The following is a 23,451-nucleotide window of genomic DNA, read 5'->3' as shown; positions in this document are numbered from 1 at the left end:
TGAATGGAAGGATGCTCTCTGTTCCTTTGCAAGGATGTGGCTATGGACAGCATCTTAATTACATCGTAACAGGGAGGAATATCCAGTCTACCATGTCCAGTGGCTGATATCACTACTGAAGTCAGTGAAATATAATAGAGCTTTTTGTGGTGGTATAAGGGAACTTAACAAATGAGGAGATTAAAGTGAGAGAGACTTTTTTTTCCCTAAACATTTTATAAAAAATATATTAAACTGAATATTTAAAATACACCGTATGATTGTAACCAAATATTGAGGTACTGTAGGGGTGTTTACCCCCCTTCAATTTTTCTATTTTGGTAACATTGTTACGAATTGGTAACAGTGGTTTATAACACTATTGGGATACTAGAAATATAGCACTTTTCCCCCTCAAGTGGTGTGAACATATTGTACCCTCAGTCAACACACCCACAGTATGCTAAAATAGTCTACTGTATCCCCTCCCACCATCTTGTTTTTATCCCTTTCCCCTCCACCCTCTTCTAGTAGGCTTGTTCAAGAGGAAGTTTTCTCTTTGTTTCTTCAAGATTTATTATAAATCAGTAATTGAAACTTAGAATTGATATAGGAATAGACAAACATAACAACAGAACAGAAGAGAGCACCTAGAATGTTGCTGGGAAGAATCAAGGTGTATTTCAAAGGCGCATGGGTGAAAAAACTCACCAGGGACAAAGGGGAGAACAGAATGGGTGGATTTATTGACATACACTGCTAAGAGAAGCAGCTGGAGAGAGGAGAGGTCTGCTGTGCTCAAGAGTCAATTTGTTAGTTTGGCTTTATCTGACTTTTTGTTTGGCTTCTTCTAAACCTCACATAAAAGTGACACCATTCAGTATTTGTCTTTTTTTTTTTCCCCCCTTGCTTAGCATAATTCCCTCCAGCTCCAGATACCTCTGGTAAATGCAAGAGTGTATCTTTTGTGATCACTGAGTAGAATTCCAATGCATATAGATATCAAATCTTCATTCACTCATCTGTACTTATCACATGTAGGTTGTTTTGAAAGCTTGGCTGTTGTAAACAGTACTGCAATGAACACAAATGAGGATGTTTCCCTTCAAATTAGTGTTTTTGTATCATTTGAGAAATGTGTTATTAGGAGCCTACATTCTCACCAACTGTGAAAGAACTGTGTTCCTTTTTCTCTAAATCCTTGCCAGCTCTTGTTTTGATCTTTTTAATATGGGCTATTCTCCCAGGGGTGAGGTTATTCTCACATTATACCTCACTGTGGTATTAACTTGTATTTCCCTGACAATAAGTCATGATGAACAGTTTTTCAGTGTCTGTTGCCCACCTGTGTGTCTTCATAGAAGTGCCTCTTTAGTTCTTTTACCCATTTTTACATGGGGTTATTTGACTTCTTTTGGTTGAGTTTTACAAGTTCTTTACAGATTTTTACATCAGCTTCTTGTCAAATATATGGTGTGCAAACATTTTCTTCCACTCAATAGTTTATCTTTTTATTTTAAATAGTTTCTTTAAATAGTTTCTTTTATTTTAAATAGTTTCTTTTTAAATAGATGCCTTTTAGTTTAATATAGTCCCACTAATTTATATACCCTTCATTTTTCCTTGTTACTGGAGATGAATCCAAAGAGATCACTAAACTCTATGGCATAGAATGTCTCACCTATGTGTTCTTCTATCTATTTTATAGCATCAGGTCTTAGAATTAACTGTCTTTCATCCAGTTAGATTTGATTTTTGTGGATGGTTTGAGATAATATTCTACTTTCATTCTTGGGCAATATTATTAACTGTCTTGTTTTTGTTGTCCTAGATTAACTGACTATATGGTGTGGATTTATTTCTTAACTCTCAATTCTATTCCATTGGTCTGTATATCCGTTTTTGTTCTGGTGCCATGCTTTTTTGGATTATTATAGCTTTGTATTATGGTTCAAAGGCTGGGATGTGATGCCACTGTTTCCTTTTTTTTTTTTTTTTTTTTTGGTCAGGATTAATTTGGGCATTTAAGTTTTCTGTGGTAAAATTCATACAATTTCTTTGAAAAACACCACTGGAACTGACAGCAATTGCACTAAAATGTATATTGTTTTGGGTAAAGTGCCAATTGTGCCAATGTTATTCTTCCAGCCCATAAGCAAAAGACATTCTCTATTTCTTCAACTCTGTGTCACAATTTTCTATATGTAAGTCCTTTGCCTCCTTTGTTAGGTTTATTAAATACATTTAATTTTATTTTTGGTGCAACTACAAATGGAACATTTTCTTAATATTTTCTGGCAGATCATTACTTACATGTACAAAGAGAAATAATTTTTGTGTACTGATTTTTGTTAACTTGCTACTTTGCTGTTTCAATTAGTTTTTCACTATAGTTTTAGGATTCTCTGTATATTTTCATGTCATGTAATAATCATAGACTTACTACTTCTTTTTTCTAGTTAGGACTTAACAATACTTTGTTGAATAGCAGTGGTCAAAGAGGACATCCTTGTCCTTTACCTAACCTTAATGGAAAAGTTTTCAGCTTTTTACCACTGAAAATAATATTAGTTGTTGGTTTGTCATGGGTTCCATTTTTTTTTTTCCCAAGGGTCATTGATTGATTTTTGGTTGCTGAACCTTCATGTGGCTTTTCTGGATTTAGTTTGCTAAGATTTTGTTGAGGATTTTTTTTTTCCATCTCTGATCATTAGGAAAAATGGCCTGAATTTTTCAATTTTTGTATGACCTATGTCTAATTTTAACATTAGACTTAACACTGCCCTCATAAACTGTGTTTAGAAGTACGCTCTCTTTCTCAATTTTTTTGAAAGAAATGAATAGGACTGGCTTGTCATTGGCCACAGAATTTACTTGTGAAGTCATCTGGTCCTGGGCCATTGTTTTGGAGGGACAGCTTTGATTTCTGTTTCTATTTCCTTGCTTGTGATTAATCTATTAAGGCTTTCAATTTCCTTCCTACTCAATCTCAGATGGTTGTATGATCTAAGAATTTGTGTATCTCCTCTAGTTATTGAATTTATAAAACATACAAATGCTCATAGTATCTTCTGAATTTGTGCATATATTATAACTTCTCTTTCATTTCTAATCTTGTTTGAGTTTTCTTCTTCTTTTTCTGTTTGCCTGGTTCGCAGTCTGTACTTTTTTTTTTTTTCCCAAGAACAAGCTTATGTTTCATTGAGATTTTGGCCCATCTTTTTTATTTCTACTTCACTTACTTCTGCTCTAGTTTTTAATATTTCCTTTCTTCTCCTGGCTTTTGATGTTAGTCATTTTCTAGTTCCTTGAGATGAGAATTAAGGTTATTTATTTACTTGAGCACTCCCTACTTCTGGATGTGGGGCTGTACTATTTATACTTCCCTCAGTACTATTTGCTGTACCTCATAAGTTCTGGAAAGTGTATCTGTATTTTTATTTGTCTAAAGGCATTTTTGAATTTTTATTGATTTTTTTCATTAATCCTATAGTCATTCAGTAGTGTGTTATTTAGTTTTCATGTACTGAAAGCTTTTTCTGCTTTCTTTTTGTGGTTGATTTCTAGTTTGATACCTTTATGATTAAAGAAAATGCATGGTATTATTTAATCTATGTTTTTTAAAGATTCATTTATGCATATAAGAAATGGGGTACAGGCCAGAGGTGTGTGGGGGAGGGGTGAGAGGATTCACCAAAGACAGTGTGAGGAGTAGAACAGGCAGAATGACTGAAATACACTGCTGAGGGGAGCGGCAGGCAGGTCATGAGATTTCTGCTACACCATGTAGGGCAATTCCCTGGATGGCTGGGAGTGGAACTCATGCTGCAGATCACTTCATAGTGCTGTGCTTTAGCCCACTGTACCACCAGGAGGGCCCTGATTTCAGCCTTAATGAACTGATTAATACTTGTCTTGTGATACAATATGTGTTCAATTCTGGAGAATGTCCCATATGCACTTGAGAAGAAAAGTATGTTCACCTTTTGGGAGGTACAGCCCCCTATAAATATCTATAAAGCATGTGTAGTCTGGTTTCTTAAGGCTACTACAGCCTTAATTGTCTGTTCACTTGACCTGTACATTGGTGAAAAGGGAATGTTGAAGCCACGTCATGAATGTGTTTTTCACAAAGTATTGCCAAAGCTGACATTAATTACCTTACATATTTTGCTGCACTTTAATTTTATGAGGATATGCTAATGAAGTTAAGTCTTCCTAATGAATTCTCCCTTAATCATTATACAGTGTCCATCCCTATCTCTTGTTAGCTTTTTTAATTGGAAATGTAGTCTGTGTGCTACAAGTACAGTTGTCCTTGTCTTCCTTTGGTTATCATTTGCTTGTTTCACTGTCAACCCTTTATTTTGCTGCTTAGGTACATTTCCTGGAGATAGCAAAAAGGCTAAATGTTTCTAAATCTAACCACTTTGTGTTTTTAATTGGTAAGTTCAATTTATTTATAGAGAAACAGTTCATATGTGAAAATCTGTTGCTGCCATTTTGACAGTTTTTTGGTTCTATTCTCTTGTTCAGTTCTTGTGTATATTCTTCTCCAATTTAGATAAAAGAGTGCTTTTCAACTTTTTATGGAAGGAGAGTATAGTATTTGAAAACACCTTCAGCTTCTGTTTCTCAGGGTAGCTGTTTTTCAGCTTCTGTTCCTTTCTTTCTCCCTCATATCTGAAGAAGAACTTTGCAAGATAGATTGTTGGCTGACAGTTTTTATCTTGATGTATTCTCATTACATTATTTCATTCTCTCCTTGCCCACAGTATTTATCCAGATATCTGATGTTAGTATGATTTGGGTTTTTCCATAGATTATCTGCTTCTTTCTCCTACCTGTCTTTAATGTTCTCTCTTTGTTATTGAGCTTTTAGAAAACTCACTACTATGTGGCTTGCTGTAGGCCTCATATTTTGTTTTCACAGGTGTTCTAGTGTTCTTTTAGTTTCATGAACTTGTATTTTTAGTTCCTTCTCCCAGTTTGGGAATTTTTCCTCTATTATTTTTTAAGTTTTATTTATTTATGTATACAGAACTGGGGTACAGGCCAGAGGTGCAGGGGCAGTGAGATGACTCACCAGAGACAGAGTGGGGAAGCAGAGCAGGCAGATCCCTTGCCACTGCCAAGGGGAGAAGCAGGCAAGACAGGAGAAGTCTGCCATGCCATGTGGATCACCTCTGGGGCTAGGGATTGAACTCTCACTGAAGGAACTGCAGCCAACTTGCAGTGCTGTGTCCTAACCTGTTGCAGCACTAGGGAGGGCCCATAACGGGATAATATTGTGGAACTCTTTCAGCCTATTTTAACTGAGCTATCAAACCAATGTATCAAACACTAAAGTGATTCTGTGAGAAAACACAGCATGCAGATTCTGTGATAGAATGTAACAACATATTCTAATAATTCCTAATGCTGTTAGGAGATATGACTTCAAACATAAAAGGATCCAGAAAGAGAAGGATGTTTTCAAGTGTTTTGGGGAGAGTATTGTATCATGCTGTAGGCCCCCGACATACAAAGAAGAAAAAGGTATGATAGCTTCTACTCCCATGCCAAGGGAATCACATGCAGAGATGGGTGTGTATTCTCTGCAGTTGAGAGGTCAGTAAACTGGCACCTGAAAGCTGCACAAGTCTTAAAACTCTCAGCAACCTGTAGCAGCAACATGTAGGGGAAGATGGGACAGTATGTATATCAGTGTACATTCTCAGAATCTGGGAGAAAAGAGGTTTAAATGTCACCATGAGGCTAATGAAATATACAAATGGCTCATTTTAGCCCATTCCAACTCAACCCCACAGTTTAGTGGCCCAGAAAAAGTACTTCCAATGAACCAAAGAAAGGTGCTCGCAAGGAAAACTCTCAGCTTCAGAAATCCACCGGAGCGAGAACATACTGTTATTAATGACAGTTATTAATGGCAGTGCTTCTCCCCACTGCCACCCAATTTCTTCACTTACCAGCCTCAGGGAGCCTAAGTGAACAGTGGGTAAGCTCAGGGAAGCAGATTCTTCCACCTGCTAAAGTCTTTAGGGACACAATGGACAGGAATCCTACTTTGGTTAAGAAGTGCTACTAGAAAACGGACTAAATTATTTTTGTGACTTTAAATGGCCGTAGGGTTATCTCTTATTTAATGAAGAAAAAAAAAGATACCAGACCCATGGAGACTTACATCCAGAGAAATAGAATGGTACCATTACTAAATACATTTTAAAGGAATGCTAGGGAACAAATCATTTTTATTTCATCACAAACTGCTTATTCAACCAACCAATCTGGTTTTGGAATATATGAGCTACTTTGAGGTGTCAGGAAAGACTGGAATCTTTTCCCTGATATTTAGAGTATTGTCCTATCTCTTCCACCTTTGCTTAATCTCCTCAGAGGAGACTTTTGAGGTTATACATTATTTTGGCCTCTAGCTTTTATCTTTTCTCAAATAGCTCAAGATTCAGGCAGGCAGGAGAGGAATAAATTGTTGGATAATTTATACCTCTGGCTCATGGGAAAATAGTTATTTTCACTGTTCTCAGAAACTATGTTCTACATAGAGAAACACTGTGAACAATGATCTAGATGCTGAGATTCCTAGGGTAACAGCACTAATTTACAATAACCCTCTGGTTTCATTTTCATCAACCAAGCAATACATAACCTATTTTGTTTGTTTTTGTTTAAAGACATCTTATTTAAGGTATACTGTTAATGCATTAACATTGAACTCATGGCAATAGCATTATTACTCATGACAGAATGAAGCTTATCAAGATGTAGATTTTCTCCCTAAGGACATTAAGCCTTCTCATGTTTAGAAACACTAGACAGCACTTCAGTACTAAGCCTGGGGCCTTTTTAAAGAGTACAACAAAATATAAACAAAACAAAAGATATGCAATGAACATATCTCAAAAATGGCATTTGCTAAGAATTTAAAAGCTAAAGGGGGATGTAGACTATATCTCCAGCTGCCAGCTAGGACTGTGTGCATTCAATGACTCAAACTTTGCTCTGCGTGAGTCCACAAACGATTCTGAAAGCCAAGTCTTGATTTGGAAGTTACAAGCAAATTTTAACAGATTCAGAAATCTAGATTCATAAATAAGATCAACTTTATATGATTATTAATTCAGAAAACTGCCACACATCTGCAAAATAACAGACTTTAACAAGAGATCATACACCATTTATAATAAGAGCAATTTTATGCATGTTGGGCACTATGGTAAGTGTCTCATATTTGTTTTTATCTCATGTACTTCTCACAGCAAATGTACTACCTAGCACTATGTAGAGTAGTATAGTTTTTATGAGTTGTTTTTTTTTTTTAAACCCTTGCCCTTACTTACACTAGCTACCAATCTTATCCCTAGGCAAGAAACCTTAAGTTTTTCTTTTAATAATTTATATTAATGTACTTATTCACTAATCATTCATTTTCATACAACTTACTGCCCTCCATTCCACAGAGTCTAATAGATCTCACAAAGGGACGGAGAACCTCCACTCACTGAAAGTTGTTGCTGTAAAATAAACCGATGTTTTCAGTCTTGTAAATTTAAGATACAACTGAAACACCAGTTATTTTCTGATTATACAGTTGTCCAAAATCACAGGTGTTTGAAACTTTCCAGTTGGAAGATTAAGACAGCATTTAAAAGACAGGATTCTTAAGATGATTTAATTTAGAAATAAATTTGAGTACCTGTTGTCTTCCAATATGGAAAACTGCTCATTGTACTTCAAAACATGTCAAGTGGACAACGTGTTAAGCTTTCAAGACTTGAAATACTACATTGCAGGATTAACAAGTTTTGTAACAGTAAGAATGGATTAGGAATATACCTGCTATAGTTAAACAAAAAGGTACTTCTAGAGTAAAGCTGAAGTACCCTAAATAACACAGCACTGTAATTGTTTGTTCTAAAGGTCATTTTCCCTCAAAGTAGTTTCATAATATACAAAAAGTATTATGGGTTAGCATTCCAATTATATTATACTATAACATTACAATTTTATAACACATTGCTATAAATGGTTAAGTTGCATGATTGATTCCACTGATATAAAAGTAACTTTCATACCTAAACAGCAATATACTCTGTAGAGTCTATAACTTTAGTAACCACTGAAATCATATATATTTTGTTCTCCTTATAACAGGAAGATTATTAATATCTTTAAAACAAAAGTGTAATTTAGGAAAATAATCTTCAGATTTCTAAGTGGGTAAGTTTTTTCTAAACATAAAAATAGTGGAAGAAAACCACAAGGTTTTAACTAGACAATAAGCACCACAAGGCAGTAATAGAAGTGCCAGCAGACCCTCAATAAAAAATGAATAATGGATGAAAATGCTACTGTGTATAGTAACTGGAAATCATATGTGACAAAAATTTATGAACAGAATAATAATATAAACAGCAAACTTAAAATGTTTATCTTAAATGAGGTAGTAAATATTCCTGCAAATGTTAAATAATCAAAATATAAATTAAAAGCACCAGGTGCCTTTTTTACCCAGTAAAGATTACAGGAAATGATAGGATGGTAATAATGCTTTTCTCATACCTTGCTGGTAGATGTGACAGAATGACAGATGAGAGAGAGTGTAATATTTTAATTAAATTGTTTTGTGTAGAATGTGTATGTTCATATGTAATAACTGAGGTTGTAGTATGTTCAGTTTATTGCACATCATAACAAACACTTTTCTATGTCATATCAAAAATTCTCATTATTTTGCATGAATGTGCCACAGTGTTAACAATGCAGATAACATTTCATGTTAAGGCTTGTATTAAAATTTTTTTGTTGTTATAAGTAATGTTGTAAGAAATAGTGTAGATAATGAAATACTACTCTGATGAAATCTTGCCACTCATGACAATATGGATGGAACTGGAGGGGACATGGGTGGAAGTGGAGGGGATTAGAAAATAAGGACAATGAAAAAGACAAATAAGGACAATGCTAAAGAAAATAAGGACAATGAAAAAGACATTTACTGGATAATTTCATTCATATACAGAATATACAGAAACAAAGCAAAGGGGCAAAACAAACCACAGCACTTTGCAGAATTTAGACTACAAGTCAGGGAGGATGCAGGGTGGGTAGAAAAGAGGAGAAAGGATTAAAAGTGGAGGGTTATTGGTCCTTTTGTGGTTGGTATGGTGTGGTGACATACATTTGAAGAGGTGTGAATCTGTTCCGTAAAAACATACAAAATATTATAAACCAATGTTATCTCACTGAAATAAACTTTAAAAAAGAAATCACATAGAATCTTGATGCTTTTTTTTATTATGGAGTGAGGCATAATTTTTTTTTTTTAGTTATCTTCCTATGAAATATGTTTTTCACAATAGTTCCCATTTGTTTTTGAAGTTTCTTAAAATGTATTAAACTCTTATACATAAGAAGATCTATGCAGCTGTCTATACCCATACTATCTGCATTTTAATGTGTGCCTAAAATATGAAAGACCATATTTTTCATTTCTGGGTCAGATTGAAAACATCTTACACTTCAAACACAAAGATTCCATAGCTATACTAAATAATTTTCTACTAAGCCTGAATTATATACCAATGCCCTGAGTAGTCTTCCACATGCCACCTGCTTAATGTTTCTTCTCTCATTTATTCTCAAAAAGAGCTCCAACTGGGGCCCTCCCTGGTGGCACAACAGGTTAAAAGCACAGCACTGTGAAGCTCTCCACAGCCACTACTGCATGAGATTGATCCTTGGCAGGGAGGTGACCTACATGGGGTGGCAGAACTCTCCTGATCTGCCCACTGCTCCCCTCAGCAGTGTATTTCAGTACATCTGCCTATTCTACTCCCCATTCTGCCTCTGGTGAATTCTTTCATCCCTGTACCTCTGACCTGTACCCAGCTCTTGTATGCATAAATAAATAAATCTTTAAGAAAAAAAAGAACTCCAACTATGGTACAAGATCCATCCCACCACACCTACACGTCAACTCCAACTATGGTACAAGATCCATCCCACCACACCTACACGTCACTATGCTGCATTCGCACATTAATCCATCACATGGACTGCAGGATATTTATTATTCCAACCAAGAAGAAATAAGAGAAACATTTGTCTTACCACAAAAGAAACAAGTTATAATCTCTCTTTCCCTTATCCAAACCAAAAAGTGGATTACCTTACCTCAGAGGTCTACTTCAATAGTGTCAAAACTGAAACCCAGTATGTGACCTACAAGACATTTGACAGCACTGGCAAATTCTGTTCCAGATGAAACTATTAGAATTCTGGAGTCATGGTTACCAAAGTTCACCAATATAAAGCAGCCCGAGCTACTATATAGCAGATATAGAAAAACAAGGTATAAACCAAATATACTAAATTCCAGATATTGGGAAATAAAGGTAACTTAAGCTCTCTTTTGAAAACATTCATCTCCAACTAGTTTGTTGACGTGCTTTATGATATTTAAATATTTATAAATAAGGACAAAGAAGAAATCATGAATTGTAAAATGCTGAACTCTGCAAGTATAACTACAATTCTCCCAGTTTTTCTTCAAATTATATGGAATTCTGGGTTTATATAACACTATTTGTAATGAGGAAAACATTGCTATGCCTTCCTATATAACTCTGATGTGTACAAAACATTAAAATAGTAGCTACAACATATTGAGTACTTACTATGCACCTACCAGCACTATTCTAAATGTTATATTTGCCTTAACTCATTAATCCTCATAAGAAATATGATTACCACCCCAACTTTATATATTAATAATCAATCAACAAATGAAATAGTCACAATTTAAAGCAAGGCACTATACATGCCTGCTTTTCCAAGTCACATAAAACAGCCCTTTGTCCCACTTAATGTTTCGTCCCTCAATAAATTTTGACACTTTGAGCTCTTATTTTTTGGGAAAAAGCTTGTCTTTTTTTTTTCATTGTTAATATATATGTGATTTTAAATTATATGTTCAACATCACCTCCTCTGAAAGTCATTAACACTATGAAATACACAATTGCATCATTTTAACATCTATTATTAGCTTTTTTATAGTTATTATATTTCCTCTTATACTTTGAACCTATGTTGTTCACTATCAATGTCTCATTCATCTATATGATGAATTATATAATTAGAAAAATAATTAGTGCTCACAAAATGATTATTGAATTAAATAACACAAACCATAAAAATTCTAAACATGAAATTATTATTAGCTATTATACAGTAGTATTATTGATATATGGGTTACTTATATTTTTATACTGCACATATTAGGTTTAACATAATTTCTAGTATTGCAGTAATCTCAGTATTACTCCTCTACTAGTTTATCTGCTAATCTACTCTATTTTAGATAAGAACAATAGTTTGGAGACCCATTCAGTTTCAATTTACTTTTTTTAACTTGAAAATTTATATTTTGCATCACTGCTCATTTCTATACAAAGTTTCCTTTCTTTTCTCAGGTGTAGTCCCCATAGAATTCCCACCACCAATTCACCCATACTCTATCACCATAGTCCCCTGTGCTCCCCCACCACTGGCACTTCTCTTACCGCTTGCCTCGTGGATAATGTCGCACGTACTCTCCAACATCATGAGCAGCAACGGCTAACACTTGTGGATCATCTGATACCTCCAGAAGTTTTGTCAAAATTCTGAAATAAATTTAAAAAGACTGAATCTTAATGCTTCTATACAGCACAGCAAAGCATTGGTATAAAGTGAATACCATTCTGAAATAAATGTTTATATATGTATATGTATATAATATATATATATACACATATACTCTTAGAAAATAGAAAATTCTATTTTCTACAGACTTCATAATATATTACACATAAGTTAACAACTTTCAAACCTTTACATATATATAACAGGTTATTTTCAAATTCACAAATTAAATTACACACCATTCTCAAACTATCAGGCACTCCCGTTCCTCTCAAAAAAGAAAAACAAGGCATGAGTAAATGCTACCTTAATTACATTTAATAAGAAGGATCTGTGGATCCTTAGAATTATATTTTAAAAACAAATCATTTGCAGAACTTTTGTTAGTATTTTAGAAAAATTATTTGCAGATGTGATCATGGAACTGAGCTCTGAGTATATACATATCCCTCTTTTCCTGCTCTGACTCACACAACATACTTCTACAAATACAGCAAAATTCATAACAGCACACATTTTTGAATAAAGACTGTCTATCTAATATTTTCTCAAGAACAATATACAAACTGAGTAAAACACCTGCTAGAGCCTGACAAGGACTTTAGAGAAGAGGCATTAACCACGACCAATAGAGAAGATCCCCTCTGCTGGGAGCCTAGAGCCATGACCATGACCTCCTCAAGATCTCCAGGAAGAGGGTTCCTTTTACGTAAAGGAAGTGTCTGGGGGAACAGAAAGAAGGGGGCTATACTGTTTAGAATCAACAGGGGAAAGGCTGCCTTCTCTTGAGTGCAAATGCAGATCATGGAACAGAAAATTCCTATTATTAAAACTGCCAAAAGACACAAATCTAAAAACTTTTCAACTCATTCTACAAGCAAAGAATAACTATGGTGACCAATCAGAATGCATCTGTTTTAATGCATAAATAGAAGACTTACATATTTTTTTTAAGATTTATTTATTCATACAGAACTGGGGTACAGGCCAGAGATGCGGAGGGTGAGAGGATTCACCAGGGACAGAGTGGGGTGCAGAACAGACAGATCGAGGAAGTACACGGCTGAGGGGAGCAGCAGGAAGGTCAGGAGAGGTCTGCCACGCCAAGTGGTCACCTCCGGGGCAGGCGGGAATCGAACTCATGCGGAAGTGGCTTTAGTTTCTCAGTGCTGTGCTTTAACCTGCTGCGCCACCAGGGAGGGCCAAGACTTACATATTTTTAAAAAACTGCTTTTTAGTCTTTCAGCAATAGTCACTTAGATACAGACATATTAAAACCATAAAGAATTAGCTAGATGAACTCAGTAGACTACCTAGAGAATCTATTTACTCAGCTCTCAACTCAAATGTCACCTCTCTTGCTTGAGAGCCTCCAATTATGCCGAGATGATACATCACGTCCCCATTATTCTCCATGTCCTTTTTAATTTTATATTTCAACACAGAACTAATCACTACCAGCTATTATATGTTAGATAGTTATATAAGGATTTTCTCGGTTTTTCCCTCAAAATACAATGTAAGCTTAATGAGAATAAGAGCTTGGTTTTACTTGCCATTGTATCTAAAATATATGTTACAGTATTGACTGTGCAACCGACACTCAATAAATGCTTGATGGAAAAAATAATTAGTGTATAACAGTGAGGTCAACTGGGAAAAATAATTTTGACAGTGTCTAACAAAATCTAAAATGCACAACCCTTCAATCCTGTAATTCTGTTTCTAAGAATCTACCTTTAAAAATATTTTCACAAAGCTTTCTATGTATACTACTTAACAAATATGGCCATGTAGCAGGGTTGGGCTTTTTTCTGTGCAATGACAGGAACTAGTGAACAAAGCAGCTTCATATTATCTAATTCCTACAACCAAGCTTACCAATTCTTCTTATTTTACAGAGAAGTAAACTGAGGCTCAGTGAAATAAAATAGCCAAATTTTAAAAAATATTCAGCCAGTCCTCCCTAATGGCATAGGGGTTAAGTTTCAGTGCTAACATGCTATGACCTAGCATTGTAAGTTCAATTCCTCACCAGGGAGTTAACTCACATATGGTGAAGCAGATCTCTCGTCTGGCCCACTACTCCCCTCAGCAGTGTTTTTCAGCAGATCTGCCTGTCCTTCTCCTCATTCTGTCTCTGGTGAATCCTCTCCATTCACTCCGACCCCCACCTCTGACTGACACCCCAATCTTTCTATGCATAAATAAATAAATCATTTTAAAGAAAGATTCAGTCATTTAAACGATCCCAAATAAATAGTAATTAAAAGATCAGTTAAGTAAAAAGACTAGTCATGAACTAACTCATTTAAGGTGGTGACAACATCTAAGTTCCTCTACCTAGGCAAGTCTATGGACAGGAGTGTATAATGCCTATTGATTCTGTTTACCATGGGGAAGAATTTGAGGTAAGACAGTAAAAATGTCTTGAGTTCTGGAGACCTTCAAGAGTACCTGACTGATTTGGCCCCATGCTGTTTAACAATAACTTAGACATAAATATTTAACAAATCTCACAATTTAGAAAAAAAGTTAACCTAATATTCTCAAGATGTTCATGATGTTATTATCCCTTACAACTATGAACTTAACATTAAGTTTACATTTCAGTTTCAAATATTTGAGAAAAAATGAAACCACTTAGTTATCTGCATAAAAGCATTTACAATATGCAAAATATGTCTTATTCTTAGTCTTTACTAGAAAACAATTTGAATCACAACTATCTTTGCTCATACCATCTGCACGAAGTCAAATACTTCAAGGGGTAAATGTTGATAATCTGCATGATTTTTGAAAACCAGCAGGCAAACTGGGAGGCTCTTTATTTCTAGAGTACATTTATTTGGTAATGCAACCTTAAGATTGTAGTTTAAGCTTTCTCTGCCATCTTTCTTTCATCATCTTAGCCAATCAAATAGTTAAAACTATGTAGTATGTATAAACAACAGGAAGCACTGATAAAGAACACTGTTTCAATCAAGTGGTAATTTCATTATGAAGCAATTACATGTCTCCTATCTTTCAGACTAATTGGGAAATCAGCACTTCTAAATATAAGAAATAAGCATTTAATATACACATGCAAGTTCCAAACTGTGTAAATTTATTCCTCACAATAACCCATAAACAAAGAAATAAAATCCAGAGGAGTTATGTAATCTGCCTAAGGACAAAACAAGTACTGAAACTGAGAGCTAAATTATTTGCTGAGTGTCACCCACACAAAGCACAATAGTACCCTGATGGCAGATCATTCAATTTAAGCACATAACAATCCACTAAGAAAAAATAAAGACATTGAGTCCATTTTCCTGTATACTTATACTTTTAAAATTTTAAACCACATTCTTTATAAAAGGCCAACTTGCAAATTATTCTAAAGCTAAGTTCAATTTAATTCACTTGAAACATTTTAATAATTTCAAAAGACTAAATTACTTGGATGTTATTTTATTATTTTGAAATGCCAATGATTCTTTTTTGAAATAAGAATATTAACACAAGGCTCCCTGAAAGTATAACAAATTCTTCTGAATACCTTAAACCAGAAGTCATCAAATTACAGCTCAAGTTCATCTGTGCCTGTTTTTATAAATAGTTTTACTGGAATACAGCCATGCTCATTAATTCTCTTAGTGTCTGTGGCTACTTTGGTGCTACAAGGACAAAAAAGAGTAGTTGTGAGAGAGAATGGCTCACACAGGCATGTTTACTACTGGGCCTTTAGAGAAAATGTTTGCCAATGCCTGTCTTAAAGCATAGTCAAAGACTCAAGTCCTTCATAGGACTGAGATCCCTGCAAACCAGCCCTGCAAACCACTCTCACCTGAACACCTATTAGAACTGCTGAATGACAAACCCAACCTAGACCATTAACACTTGAATGGAATAGTGTCAGATTCAAAGTACATTAGAACTAGATTCTTTAATCATAGAGATTTTCTTCTCAAAGTTAGGAAACAAGTTATTTTAATGGTTGTGCTTTATAGGTTCACTTAGTTCACTGAATAACTTCTTGTGAAGATAAAATATATTACTGTATTATTATCTGAAAATCTATTAAGCATGCTTTCTATTTCTATATTCAAATGATCAATAAAAAGAGTTTTGAAAGAGTAAGTTCAACAAAGGGAGATTCTGTGGTTAAGCAAAGAGTTTCTTCTACCTCTAAATGCAATTGTTAAATCAACAATAGGTTCATCAACCATAATCCAAGCAATTCACTTATCATCATATTAACCACAATACTCCAAACAGATCAAGAAAATAATACACCACCACTCTGGAGTTAGACCAAAAGTAAATTCTGGCTCTGATATTTGCTAGAAGTTTAATTTTGGAAAGTGTCTATTCAAACCCAAAACAGAATTTAATTATGATCCTAATAGGTCACTTCACAAATTTGCTCTTGTTCTCTTTCACAATGTTGTTCCTCGGTTTCACAAACTAGTTTGCACCTTTTGCTTTTGCTTTTCTCTTATTTATCATCTGTCCTAATTCTTACATTTCACAATTATTTTCTTATTCAAAATATATACCTAATTCAAAATTTTCTGAATACTATCACATTCAAAAACGAAAGAGTAAAAAAATTAACTTAAATCACATACTTGTTAAGTTTAGAAACATCTGGAAAATGGGTCAGAGCCTGACATAAGTCCAGTTCTCCACAGACAAAAAGGCCAGTAGACACTGTACTTTTTAAAAACAGAATAAAGATTCCATCTGTATTTATTTAATCATCTAATTTTAAGGGTAGCTTTAGAATGTCCCTCCTGTCAATCATCCCCATGCTAATTTATATGAATAAAAAAATAAAGAAAAATAATAAACTTCAGGGTCATGCCCAGGAAACATGTTAGCATTCTCAGGAAAATATCTCCCTGGGGACATCCAAAAAGTTTAGTGTTTCATATCACCTCATTATTGGAGAACACTTGATTACCTAATCATCAGCATTACTGAAGATGAGCTGGCGGCACTAGCTGAGTCAGCAGAGGGAAGACTGGGCCACAAAGCCAGCAGTGGCAGAGAAGGCAGCCACTATAAGCCGCCTCAGCAACCAGCAACACCTATCATGCTGGAGTCTGGAATAGAGCAAAAATGTTCAGATTTATGGGGCCCAAGTCTATAGCACTGTTAAACAAAGATGGGGTGAGCCACCTGAAGCTAGAGGTGGTAGTTAGATTGAATTCCTCAGAATATCTACTGGCTGGGAATTCCTTCTCCCCAACCCTTAGTAAAAACAGAAATTTGCTCCTAGCTAACAATTCTTAATTTCTACCAGTTACAAAACCTACTCTACTAATCTTAACCAAGCCCATTATAGTTGGTTGACCTGGGCCTACTCTAAAAATACTGACAGCTGAACAGGCTTGGATCTGACTTATCTAGAGCTCTGGGTAGTCAGATGGGCATCTCAAAAAGGACACACCCCTCCCTGGTCTATACTTTCTGAGATTTCCTTGGGTTCCCATCTGCTATAAAAAATATTCAGTGCCAGGCAGGAATTGAGCAACACACCTCAAGCTGCTGGCAGCTTCTTCTGTGCCAAAAGACACCTGGTGCCTTTCCCTGGCATGGACCACCAAGACTTTGTCTCTGCCCCAGCCTACTGCAGATCAGCAAGTCCTACCTTTCTCCCTCCCCAAAAGAACAGACTGTTGGGTAGGTCTGGAGTTGATGTACGCAGAACCAGAATGGTGGACCCAAAAGACTACTTCACTGACCACATCCCTGGTGCTTACTTAAGCTCATAAAGCATCACAGCCAGGCAAGTGCGAGGCAGCTGCTGAGCAGATGGCACCTAGGCTATCCTGATGGCCCCAAGAAGTACCAAACCTTCCTACTATTTGGCCTTGGCAAGCATTTAAACAGGCTAACAAATATATAATCTGCAGTTTTCTGAGCAATTGACTGTGACCTAAATCCACAGCCTTCTGGCTTATTCTGCTCACCCTAGAGTTTCTATGCCATAAAAACCAGCTGTGGCTGCATGTGGCTGCAACACCAAGAGAGGCCTTTGCCTTGTCAATCTACTTGCAGCAATTGCTAAATTCCACACACATCTGGCCTACACCAAGTAGGCTGCATTCCTGGACCTCACCATGCACTAGCTCTTGAGCTCCATTCATGCTGTTTGGTTTCTACCAATGCAACAAAAGAAAGTACTGCTTACTGACCAACACACTGACCTGTAATTCTAATGAAAGATCATCTTAGTAGGACTAAAAAGTAAAAGAGTCTAGATTAATCAATAGAAATAGTCACAGAGCATCAAACAGAATAAAGAAACAGGAATTCACTCCAGTTGATAGGTCACAATAAACGTTGGAGAAAATTCCCAATGGAACAGAATTAACTATTAATTATTAATTATTAGATGAAGATGTTAACGTAATATTCTTAATTATACTTACTGAAATTAAGAGAATAGATGAACAAAACAAGAACTATAAGTGGGACATAGAAAATATTTTTTTTAAGTCCTGAACAATAATTACATAGAGAATGCAGTCACTGAAATTAATTAAAAGGAATTAGATTAATTAGAGGAAGAGTGGAACATGTACACATATGATATCTAACTCCAAGTTTTATTTTATTTTTTTTTAAAGATTTATTTATTTGTGCATACAGAACTGGGGTACAGGCCAGAGGCTCAGGGGCGGCGAGAGGCTTCACCAGAGACAGAGTGGGGAGCAGAACAGGCAGATCGACGAAGTACACTGCTGAGGGGAGCAGCGGGCGGGTCAGGAGAGGTCTGCCGCGCCATGTGGTCACCTCCGGGGCAGGTGGGAATCAAACTTATGCACAAGTGGCTTTAGATTCTCAGTGCTGTGCTTTAACCCGCTGCGCCACCAGGGAGGGCCTCTAACTCCAAGTTTTAAAAAAAGTAAATAGGCCCTCCCTGGTGGCGCAGCGGGTTAAAGCACAGCACTGAGAAGCTAAAGCCACTTCAGCATGAGTTCGATAAAGAAAAAGCAGTCAGACAGAAGTAGAGCCATATTGAAGAGAACCCATATAGGAATATTAGATTTCTCAGAAGACCTTCACAAACCAGAATGGAATGGCATGATATTTTCAACATGCTGAAAGGAAAAGATTTCAAACCAGTAACCCTCTAACCAGCGAGGCAAATATTCAGAATTAAATATTCAGAACTGAAGGAAGTGTATAGATCTTCAAAGACAAACAGTAACTTAAGAAGTCAATCTCCACTAAACCAGCCTGGCACAAAACATGAAATGAATAATTTTTTAGAGGAGACAGAGACATAAAGATTGCAAAAATGGAAATTATGGGTGTGGGTAGAAGGAAGTACAAATGGAAGCTAGTATAAGAAAGTCAAGATTAACTTGTCTTCAATTTAACATAGGCTATATAAATAACTGGGTTACCTCAGAACAAAAATATAGAACAGAAACAAGACAAAATCACAATCCAAACACCACACAAAGACTTGTTTTAAAGATGCAAGGAAAGAGAATTAGCACAAAAGAACATAAACAAACCTATAAAGCTAGTAGGAAAATGGCAATAAATACTTATCTACCAATAATTTCCCTACACAACAACGGTCTGAATTCACCAACCAAAATGGAAGTTAGTAGTTGATAAACTAGAAACCAAAACCCAACACAGTGCCTTCTCCACAAGATCCATTTGATATCCAAAGATAAACAGTGGCTCAAAGTAAAAAAAAAAAAAACTAAAAAATATTCTTGCAAACAAATGGAACCATAAAACAGGCAGGGACAGCCATGTAACATAGAACAGACTTCCAAATGAAAAAAACTTAACAAAAAAAAAAAAACAGGAGATGGTCCCACCCTGGTGGCACAGCGTGTTAAAGCATAGATAGCATTGAGAAGCTAAAAGCCACTTCAGCATGAGTTTGATCCCCCCCTCCCCCTGGAGGTGACCCACATGGCTGGCAGACTGCTTCTGACCTGCCGGCTGCTCCCCTCAGCAATATACTTTGTCAATCTGCCTGTTCTGCTCCCTGCTCTCTCTCTGGTGAATCCTCTCACCATCCCTGCACCTCTGGCCTATACCCCAGTTCTGTATGGACAAATAAATCAATCTTTAAAAAAAAAAAAAAAGGAGATGTATGTTATATAATGATAAATGGATCAATATATTCAGAAAGACTTAACACTTTTAACACTCATCAGTTTTTATATGAACCAAATAAAGGCAACTACTAACAAACCTTAAAACAGATATTGACAGCAGCCCAATAATAAAAGGAGACTTTAACATCTCACATCAATGGACAGCTCAATCAGACAGAAAATCTACAAGGAAACAACAGTTGGAATGAGGGATTAGAAAATGTGGGCTTAAAATATTTACAGAATACTGTACCCCTAAAAACTTTTGTTACACATTCTACTCAAGTGCACATGGAAACTTTCCAAGGGATAGACCATTTATTGAGTCAAAAAAGTAGTGTCAATAAATTCAAGAAGAATGAAATCATATCGCGTTATTTCCCTCATCACAATGGTATCAAGCTTGAAATTAACTGCAAAACGAATGATAACAAACTTCAAAACATGAAGATTTTATAACACACTATTAAATGGCAACTAAATTAATGGAAAAAATTGAAGAAGTTGAAAAATACTTGGAGATGAATAAAAACTAAAAGTGAACTACTACAAACTATGAAATGCTGCAAAAGTAGTATTAAAAGTGAAAATGCTCAAAAAAGTAATCTAGTTTCAAATCTTTAAGAACCAGGAAAAAACAAAACTAAAAGCCACCAGGAGGAAGGAAATAATAAAAATTAAAACAGAAATAAATGGAACAGAAAACAAAAAGAAAAATAAATCAGTGAAACCAAAAGCTACTTCTTTAAGTATAAAAAAAAGACAAGTTTCTAGCTAGGATCATTAAGAACAAAAGAGAGAAAATTCTTACAAATAGAATGAGAAATCAAAGAGGAAACGTTACAACAAAAGTCAAAGAAATACAGAGGTTCAGAAATTATTACTATGAACATCTTTATGCAAACATTGGAAAATATAGAAGAAATGGATAAATTCAAAAATTCATACAACCTGCCAAGACTGAATCAGCAACAGATAAAAAATTTGAACAGACCAAATACAAGCAAGGAAACTCTAACAGCAGTCAAAATATCCTGTAAAAGAAAAGCCCATAATAACATAGTTTTAATAGTGAATTCTACCAAAACTTCAAAAAACAAATTAATACTCATTCCTTCTCAAATTCTTTATAACAAAATGAGAACTTCCAAACACATTTTGCCAGCCAACATTATTCTGATCCTAAAAGAAGGCAAAACATCATTAAAAAAGAAAACTAGAAATCAAAATCCTGATGAGCACTCAGGTAAATATCTTCAACAAATTCTGTGCAAATGAATTCACACAGGTTAAAAGATTATATACCATCACCAAGTCAGATTTTCTCCTTGGGATGCAACATATGTAAACAGATAATGTTATTCACCACATCAACAAAAAGAAAGGCAAATATTCGGTCACATTAATAGATGCAGAGAATGTTTCTGACAATATCCAGTGTCCATGAGTGATTAAAATAACCAATAAAAAGGGTACAGAACATACCTAAACATAATAAATATTATCTATAACAAATCAATATCTAACATCACACAGTGAAAAACTAAAAGCCTTCCCCTAAGATTGGGCCTGAGATATGGATGTCAACTTCCACCACTACTATTCACCCCACAGTATTGAAGGTGCTGACTATAGCAATTAAGCAAAAGAAAGGAACACAAGGAATCCAAATTGGGAATGAAGTACAAGTATAACTTTTTTCCCCCCCCTTTTTTTCAATAGTTTATTTTTCCATCATTTTGTGCATTTTTCCATCTCAGTTATAATCCCCTTGGGCTTCCCATCACCAAATCACCCATGTGCCATCACCAAAGTCCAGTGCATTTCCCACGCCCCACTGTTTTTGATCTCATTCCCCATTCCAACCCCATAAAATGTCTCTGGTATATAACTGCTCATTATCATTATTATTATTTTCTCACCCCGTCCCTTAACAAGTATAACTTTTAAAATATTACATAATATACAAAAAACTCTGAAGACTACATAAGAAAATTACTAGAAATGATAAATATAAGTGTAATAAAGTAGCAGTAAATCAATATACAAAAGTCTATTATATTCCTACATGCATACAATGAACTAGAAGAGACAAAATGAGAACAATCCCATTTATTATTACATTAAAAGTAAATAAGTATCTAGGAATAAACTTAACAAGGAAAGGAAAAGACCTGAACAATGAAAATATTAAAAAAAAATGCTAACCGGCCCTCGCTGGTGGCGCAGCGGGTTAAAGCACAGCACTGAGAAGCTAAAGCCACTTCTGCATGAGTTCGATTCCCGCCTGCCCTGGAGGTGACCACATGGCGTGGCAGACCTCTCCTGACCCGCCCGCTGCTCCCCTCAGCAGTGTACTTCTTAGATCTGCCTGTTCTGCTCCCCACTCTGTCTCTGGTGAAGCCTCTCGCCACCCCTGAGCCTCTGGCCTGTACCCCAGTTCTGTATGAACAAATAAATAAATCTTTAAAAAAAAAAATGCTAACCTAGTTAAAAATATTTTAAAAAAAGGAAATGGGAAGATAGCATATGCCCATGGATTGGAAGAAGTAACATCTTTAGAACAGATATCTTACTTGAAGCAATATACATATTTAATACATCCCTTATCAAAATTTTAATAGCTTTCTTCAATGAAATACAGAAAAAATTATAATTTGTATGGAATCACAAAAAGATCCCACAGCTAAAGCAATTCTAAGGAAAAAGGTAAATAAGGGTGTTACATTTCCAGACTCCAAATTATATGACAAAGCAGCAATAATCAAACTTATATGGTATTGGTATAAAAAGATGCCTATAAAAGGAAATAGGATTGAAACTCCAGAAATAAACCCAAATTGTATAAACAATTCATTATGACAAAAGGAGCTATGAACATTCAATGAAGAAAGGAAAGTCTGTTCAACAAATGAGGTCAGGAATACTGGACAGCCATATGCAAACAAAAAAATGAAATGACCTTTATCTCATACTATCCAAAAAAAATATTATTCAAATGGATTAAAGAATTGACTAAAAGTCAAAAGCCATTAAGATATACATAAAAGAAAACACTCCACAGCATTGCCTTCAGGGATCTTTCAGGACCTGACTATATTGGCAGGAAAATAAAGGCAAACATAAGCAAGTCAGACTGTATCAAATTAAAAAGTTACTGCACAACAACAAAAAAAAACTATCATTAAAGTAAAAAGACAACTTACAAAATAGAAAATGTTTACATTCCCATACCCAACAAGGGACTAATATCCAAAACCTGCAAACAACTCATACAACTCAACTAAAAGCAAGCAATAACTGAATCAAAATATGGGCAAAAGTCCTAAATAGACACTTGTCTAAAAAAGACAAACAGACACTTGAAAATATACTCAAGATCACCAGTTATCATTAGGGAATGCAAGCCACAATGAGATATTCTCTCACACCTGTAAGAAAGTCCTCTGTCACTTAAGACCAAAACCAACCTGTCTTGGTAAGGGAATGGAAAATGTAAACCCTTGTCCACTGATGGTGTTAGTACAGACTGATTCAGTCACATGGAAAACAGTGTACAGACTTCTCAAATCATTAAAAATAGATGTATTTCTTGGGCCCTCGTTGGTGGCACAGCGGGTTAAAGCACAGCACTAAGAGTTCAAT

The 23,451-nt window shown here is 35.4% G+C and overlaps 1 protein-coding gene across 3 annotated transcripts in view; it reads right to left on the bottom strand.

The window, feature by feature from the left end:
* The window catches only part of ATP6V1H (ATPase, H+ transporting, lysosomal 50/57kDa, V1 subunit H), a 93,352-nt gene that overhangs the window by 14,521 nt on the left and 55,380 nt on the right, over positions 1-23,451 (bottom strand). For all 3 annotated transcript variants that reach the window (XM_004679879.2, XM_012723070.1, XM_004679880.2), the window contains one exon: positions 11,563-11,664. In XM_004679879.2, coding sequence (XP_004679936.1) covers positions 11,563-11,664 — 102 coding nt within the window. The remainder of the gene's footprint in view (positions 1-11,562; positions 11,665-23,451) is intronic.

Source organism: Condylura cristata, unplaced genomic scaffold, assembly GCF_000260355.1.
Source record: "Condylura cristata isolate star-nosed mole 26May11 unplaced genomic scaffold, ConCri1.0 scaffold00009, whole genome shotgun sequence".
Classification (NCBI taxonomy): domain Eukaryota; kingdom Metazoa; phylum Chordata; class Mammalia; order Eulipotyphla; family Talpidae; genus Condylura; species Condylura cristata.
The sequence above is the reverse complement of the archived record's forward strand: the minus strand, read 5'-3'. Positions and strand labels throughout refer to the sequence as shown.